This window comes from Eriocheir sinensis, chromosome 19, assembly GCF_024679095.1.
Source record: "Eriocheir sinensis breed Jianghai 21 chromosome 19, ASM2467909v1, whole genome shotgun sequence".
Lineage (NCBI taxonomy): Eukaryota > Metazoa > Arthropoda > Malacostraca > Decapoda > Varunidae > Eriocheir > Eriocheir sinensis.
Window position 1 is genome coordinate 13209235 of NC_066527.1, and position 7518 is coordinate 13216752.

General features: G+C 38.6%; 1 protein-coding gene across 1 annotated transcript; it reads left to right on the top strand.

Annotated features, from left to right (window-relative positions):
- Positions 1 to 838: 838 nt before the first annotated feature.
- Positions 839 to 6602, top strand: LOC127000976 (G-box-binding factor-like). The gene is made up of 6 exons (XM_050865150.1): positions 839 to 958; positions 1853 to 2014; positions 2616 to 2811; positions 4268 to 4911; positions 5632 to 5901; positions 6583 to 6602. Exons 2-6 carry the CDS (start codon positions 2008 to 2010, stop codon positions 6600 to 6602), a joined length of 1137 nt encoding a protein of 378 aa, XP_050721107.1. The 5' UTR covers positions 839 to 958; positions 1853 to 2007.
- The last annotated feature ends 916 nt before the right edge of the window (positions 6603 to 7518 follow it).

A 7518-nucleotide genomic window follows, 5' to 3' on the forward strand; every position in this document is an offset into this window, starting at 1 on the left:
TGCATGACAAAACTGAATAAAGTATGTAAGATATTTAAATTATTTTTGCCTTTGCTGTCTTGTCATCTGCTTAAAAAAATTATTTTGATAATATGAATACAGTATCTCTAATGTCTCCTTTTTCATACTGAACTTTTGAGTCTTATATTCTGGATATTCTGGCCTCAATTTTTTTTTTTTTTTTCATGTGTGCTACATCTACTCCCTCCTGTTCTCATTTCACATCTTTATTCCCTCCTGTTCTCATTTCACATCTTTATTCCCTCCTGTTCTCATTTCACATCTAAAGATGGCTGTAACACCTAGTGGAAGTCTTTATACGAGAAGATAATCATCAATGGTGAGACTATTTACTTTTGACAGGGTGTGACAAGTTTCATTTTGTAGCATTTATAAATTACTGATTTTGTTAAAGATATAATAGCTTATTTAGAATTGAGGTAAATATGTTTGCCAGCATTGTCATATTTCTATTTACACATCTATTTTTGACATAAGATTGTTTGAACCTAATCTCCCACCATTTGATGCTGCAGGGTTGTTTTACCTCTGTGATTGTATTTAAAAAAAAAATATATATATATATATATATATATATATATATATATATATATATATATATATATATATATATATATATATATATATATATATATATATATATATATATATATATATATATATACAGGTTATGTCTTCAAATGAAATAAAAACATCTTATTACAATAGGTTCTGAATTACTAACTCTGGTATAAATTGTCAGGATGTGGAAACGAGCAGTCTGGCTTGAGGAAAACGAGAAGAGGAGCATACTGTACCATGTAGCTGGATCGATGAGGAAGAGCAAGTCTTATATTGGCCTCAAGGTGTAAATGCAGAGAAGGCATTGAGGTCTCAACAACACCGGACTTAAAATCTTGGAGGAAATTCCGTTTGGTTAAAGTGAAAATATCATCAGGTAGGTGTTAATCTTCTTATATTTTCTGCTTTTCATGTATAGCTACAGCTGAGAGTGCATAGACTCTGTTATTATATATTAATCTGAATGCAGGTGGAGAAGTTTAGGTACTTGGATGTGGACATTGAACCTGGGGGAACCGTATGGAGGTAGAGATAAGTCATAGGCTGGGAGCTATTGTTTTGGGAGCACTGAGGGCATTTGGTGTAATCATAGCACACTTGGCTTACAACCGAGAGAGCCGGTTTCGATTCCCGGGCGTAGAGGAAAAATTTGTGCATTTTTTCTGATACCCCACGCCCCTGTCCACAAGCAGTGAGTGAGTACCATGTATTAATGGGGGGTTGTGACCCATGTCCAGGGCTCCTAGCCACTGGCTAGCTCAGTGGTAGCATGTGCCTGCCATTTTGGTACGAGCGTGTAGTATGATCGAGTCCTGCTCAGACCGATAAAAAATATCGCTGACAACTAGAGATTACCCCCCTGTGAGCAAGGTGTGGGGGGTTTTGAGTCATCCGATATGGCCTCCCAGTGTCAGCAGCCATAGCCAAGGCTGGCTTGGGTCTCAGTGGGTGAAGAGGGGCCCTGGGCAATCCACCATATATGTAGTGGTTGTTACAGTGTGCATTCACACTGTTTGTGCACTGTCCCTTTGCTCTGCCACTCATTGGCAACCTTTAAACATTCAAGAGGGACCTGGCTGTGTAGGCAAAAATTCAAATGTTTGAAGGAATCATATTACCAACTTTTGTATGGAGCATGTATGTGTGAAAGTAGTTTAAGTAAATTTGGAGTTCGTGTCATGCATTTCTGCTTTTCAAGTGCCACCCCACATGTTTGGTAGAGTTCTGCATGTATGGTAAAATAATTTATTGTTTTCTGTTCATATTTCAGATAGTTACCAAGACTGTGAAGATTACCTGCACACATCTACAGTTGAGGATACTCTGAGCAGTGCTGACTCTGATGGTGATAGTAATGGTGTATCAAGGATCAAGAGAAAACGTCCTAAGAAGATCCTTCCAGATGGCTTTGTCAGTAGCCAGGATATGCGTGGTACGTAGGCAAAGATGCAAATACTGTTGACCCTCGCTAACTCAGACTCCTCACTAACTTGGACTCTGACCGACCCAGGGACTAAAGTCCAAGTGTAAGTACCTGTTTTTTTTTTTCTTCTCCTTTGGAGGGGGGGGGGGGGTAAATTCATCTGTCGGACATTTGCATTTGTCAGACCAACCTTTCCCCTATTAGTCTGGAGTTAGCATGGGTCAACAGTATACTAATTTAACCCATCTGCTACCGCCCTGTGGGAAATAAAAGATGCGCTCTATACCGCCCATTGGCCAATTTTTTTTTCTTTTTGGGGGGCTAAAATTACTTAATATAGCCAAAACCAATACGAAAAGTTGTTCATTCCACTCACCGTCCCCTAGAAGTGCTGCACTCAAGTGAACGCCGAAATGCGCATGAAAGCATTCTTTCTATTGCGATTTATTACGATAATTTTCTGACGCGTCAGCGGTATATAGGAGTGGTTTAGCTTTGAACGCGTGAGACGCGTCAGCGGTAGCAGACAGGTTACAAAGCAAGTGCTGCTTTTCTTATTGTTATAATTATGTGAAATCTGGTTTACTAAATAGATATTTTTTTCCTTCAGTGTTGCAGGAAGTTACTCCAGCCAAGACAAAGAAAGGGATTTCACCTCTGAACAAGGTTCCAGATCCTCCTCAAAAGCTGCCTTCACTACCAAATGGGGCCACACCATCACCTCAGTCTCAAACGTCATCTACCAGAAGCAGAAGTGTAACTTCTACTTCATTTCTAAGAAGGTCAAGTTCTTCTGATTGTGATTGGTAAGTAATTCTCTATTTTCTCCTAATAAACCCTTTCAGGGTTTTCATACTAATTGAGATGCATGTGAAAAATTTGGTTAGAAGTAATTCCTACCACACAATCTGTATATCAGGTAGTAATACAATCCTCGTTATAAACATCGTTGCTGTGACTTTCCTGAGCGTCTTGAGTGTTTAAGAGTGTTCATGCTCCCACTGGTCTGTTGCAGTCACGTTAAACCAAATTATCACACATACGGCAACTAAATGAGTGTGCGTGACGAAATTTTAGTGGCAAATTGTCATTTACCCGCTCACAGCTGACACAAGGGAGAAATTTTCATGCAAACCTCCTCTCACAACCTACCCCAGACAGGCTTTCAGTCACTTACTGTTTCCGTGTATAACTTGACAATGGCTAACTGCATGACCTTGTCAAGGGAGGACACCACAACCACTACCTCCCTTTACAAGACTGAACAAACCACTCTTAAGTTATTTTCTTTTATTTTTTGGCTTGGACCCCATTTCATGGTGCACCAGTCACAGAGTTCTACTAGATATCTTGTGGGGCTTGCCAGGAATTTTTTTCTTATGTTTTGTTGTCTCCAGTGTCATGGCGTACAACTGAATTTGGTGAACACTGACACCCATTTGCTTAGAGGTGGCCCGAATGGTTCATCTGGCCTTGTAAGGAATGTAATGGCTGTGATGTCCTCCCTTGACAAGGTCATGCAGTGAGCCAATGTCAAGGTATGCGTGGAAACAGTGAGTGACTGCAGGCCAGTCTGGGGTAGGTAGTGAGAGAAGGTACACATGAAGATTGCTCCTTTTATGTCAGTTGTGAGCGGGTAAGTGACAATTTACTGCTAAATGTCACCTCACACACTCTCTGAGTTGCCAGATGTTTGATAATTTTGGTTTAATGTAACTGCAACGGATCAGCAGGAGCGTAAACTCTTAAGCACTTAACCCCTTCTTTACAGGATTTCAGAGATGCACACTAACATACAGAGAAAACAAAGCCTTATATTCTTATGTTGTAATATACAAATTCCAACGTTAAATTATAAAGTCATAACGCCAATATAAGCGTCACCGTAGTGAAGGGGTTAAGATGCTCAGGGAAGTTGCAGCGACAATGCTTATGATGAGGACTGTATATAAACATGAGTATGTCTATTTAAATTAATGAATTATCACACTTAAAAATCTGAATAATGGTGAATCTGTAATTAGTACTGGGCAAAATTTCAGGTTATTGAGGAAGGAACATTCTGGACAGATGAAGAAATTAATATAGACAAACTGTGTAATTGCTGTTTTAACAATGTTTGGTATGAGAATTATAAAAGAAGAAAAATCATCTGCATTCTTTGAATTAGTTTAGTGCAATTTAATGTCAAGAAATATGCTTTTTAATATAAAAAAAAAAATGTATTATTAGATATAGTAATCTCTGGCCTTATATTCTCAGGGATGTGGATGAACAACGTTCTCCAATGTCTGGATCTAGCCAAGATTATTACAAGTCTTGCAACCCTGGCCATACCAAGAAACTTAAGAATGACAGCCATAACAGCCTGGACCGACCTCAGCAACATTACAGTAAGAACCAAAAAGAACAACATGACATCAGGGACCAACAAGAACTACATGACAGCAGGAGCCAACAAGAACGCCGTTTCAGTAGGGACCAAGAACAGCATCACATCAGGGACCGACAAGAACAACATCACATCAGGGATCAACAAGAACATTACAGTAGGGACCAAGAACATCTCATCAGGGACCGACATGAACTACATGACATCAGGGATCAACAAGAACCACATTACAGTAGTGACCAAGAACATTACACCAGGGACCAACAAGAACTACATGAAATCAGGGACCAACAAGAACGACATTACAGTAGGGACCAAGAAAAACAACATCACATCAGGGACCGACAAGAACCACATTACAGTTGGGACCAACAAGAACGACGTGACATCAGGGATCAACGTACCAGACGTGATCAACATAACCCCTGCAGCCCACCCTATCACACTGGCAGGGATGAACGCCTCCAAATGCAGCTAGAACCAAAGGATCATAGTTTCCCCATGGATACAGCTAGTAAGTAGTCACATATTGTGTATACTGTATGTAAAATAACTTATATTGTAAGCATGATGATTCAGATACTGTAACAGTAGTAATTGTCAGACTTTTGATATCTTTCATGTAATACTTTTTATTGTTTAAAGTCTCATTATGATACTATAATGCGACTCCTTGAGAATCGTAGTATAGATGAACGTTTGTCACTTAAAATAATTAAAACTTTTGGGGGAGATAATAACATTTCTTTGAGAAAACAGCTGTAGTCATGCCAGCCTCCCCTTATAAGAATATATTATACAATAGCAGTACCCAAGTGTTGTCACACTGTCCGCTATGCTTCGTTCACCGGCTCCGACTTGAGAATATTTTTAGTAAAACAATATACTCATGACCTGTTCAAGCGTACAATTACTTACGAAATTTGATGAAATATTTTATAGAATATAGATACAAACCCACGACCACACCCACAATAACATACATTGACACGTACGCATCACTCCCACTGAGAACGAACATCTGGCGCCCAAACATTTTGGAAACTGTGACAACACATATGTCCTACCACTGTACAAAAGACTTCAAAGAAGGTAAATTTTCATACTTTTGTGCTGGACAGTTTTCTGATTTTTAGAGACATCAGAGAGAGAAATAGAAACAATGATATGTGCCTTCAAATCAATGAACTTATCCCCTCCCTTGCTTCTCATTTGGTTATTATTTCCTCCACAGGGTTCCAGAAACGTGTTCTCCAACTGCTGTTAGATATGAGGGATGAGATGAGAGATGTGAAGCACGAGGTGAGAGATGTGAAATCTGTCGACCGTGTTAGCTCATTTAGTGACAGTGGTATAGACCTGACTATCAAGCGGAGTAACACCTTAGAAGAACTTCAAACTGTAGAAAGGGATTTGGAAAATGCCACTTATTTTCAAGAAATGTATAGTAAGTGTATTCGCATAGGTGGTATGAATAAGAAGGATATGGTATCAAAGTTGCTGTGTAGTTTCATGAGCAAAGCCTTCTTTGCAAATATAATATGCAGGGTCAAAGGGCCAAAATTGCATTTAAAACACAAAGCTGTGTACTCTCATTCGAGACAGTGTGCTTCAGAAATTCACGGATTCTAGTGCAGCTGAAGTAATTCATATAATTGCAACAAAACTGCAACACCCCAAAATGAAGGAAACTGTTGAGTAGACCCTTTTATTTGCTTCAGGACAGCACATCAGCTTCATAATTCAGCCCCAAACCCAGAGTAAGCAGTAATAATCCTTTTAAGTCAGCTTATTCATTAACCATGCTTGTGTATTATCTGTTGCAAAGAGGATTAGTAATTGCATGTTATTCAATATCATGCATCTCCAGAGAAGATTATTAAGAGATGACAATGTTTTTCCTACTTTCATAAATCACTCTACTTATGTATTTTAGGTATTTTAAAACAATTGCAAGGCCATTGATATTGTTTCATACCTTTCCTTACATTCCATGTAATTTGATATATGTATGTTATGATTAAAATAAGATTTAATTTTTTCCCAGTATCCAAAGCCTTTTGTATACTATGTGCTTGATACCAAGTTATGTATTATTTGTCACAAAGAGGAGGATAATTGACTCTAGTTCATCATACCTCAGAAATGTGTTATAAGTTTTAATGAATGTAATGTTTTGTACAAGTATATGGCAGCTGCCTTTAAGTTCACTATCATAGTTTTTTTAATTCCTTCCGTAATTTTGTGGGTTTGTTGTTACCCTAAAGACCATTAGAATTATGATGTTTACAGAAATTGTTATTTTCTTGATATTGTCATTCTTTACAGAACATGTTAATATTTTGCTGTAGTAGTCCAGCTATGTATGCATAATGTACAATACAGTATATATGCACATATATATGTTGCTTATACTGCATTGTAACTTATGTGTATCAGTACATACTACAAAATATTAATATACTGGGCGGGGATGCAGAAAACAAATTGCACATTGAGGTTGGCAAGATACGGCCGCCCCACCTTGCATATATATTCTATGTTTTAAACACCAAAGCAAGTCGAAAACTCGTTGAAATTTCGCCAATAAGTGGATGTCCACTTATTGGTGAAATTTCAAGGAGTTTTAGACTTTCTTTGGTGTTTAAAACATAGAATATGCAAGGTCGGGTGGCAGTATCTTGCCAACCTTAATGTGCAATTTGTTTCCTGCATCCCCGCCCGGATAATTAAGACGAAATCCCATCTAGATTAACACGGGTAATAGACACACAATATTCACGTCAAATACTCGTGAATCTTACACGTGTTTTAGGCGAGAATTACAACACGTGAAAATCACGTGTCACATTCACGTGAAATCATCTTGCAAAATGAACCAGATTTACTCTTCGTATCCACGTGTTGGATTCACGTGTTTTACTCGTGAATTACGCAAGCTGTGCTCGGGGGGCACCGGGCCAGGAAAAAGGAAGGGTTATGCAGGAGATACAGTTAACGGTGCAGGAGGTCAAGGAAAGCTTGAACAAGCTGGATGTAAGAAAGACGACAGGGCCGATGGAGTATCAGGTTGATCCTGAAAGAATGTAGTGAGCAACTTGCAGAGAAACTGCACTCTATA

What these genes read in the sequence shown, in the direction of transcription:
- LOC127000976 (XM_050865150.1), top strand. An exon ending in AGTTCTTCTGATTGTGATTG is followed by an intron (nt 2,812 to 4,267) that starts GTAAGTAATTCT and finishes TTATATTCTCAG; the next exon opens with GGATGTGGATGAACAACGTT. An exon ending in TATGGTATCAAAGTTGCTGT is followed by an intron (nt 5,902 to 6,582) that starts GTAGTTTCATGA and finishes GTTTTGTACAAG; the next exon opens with TATATGGCAGCTGCCTTTAA.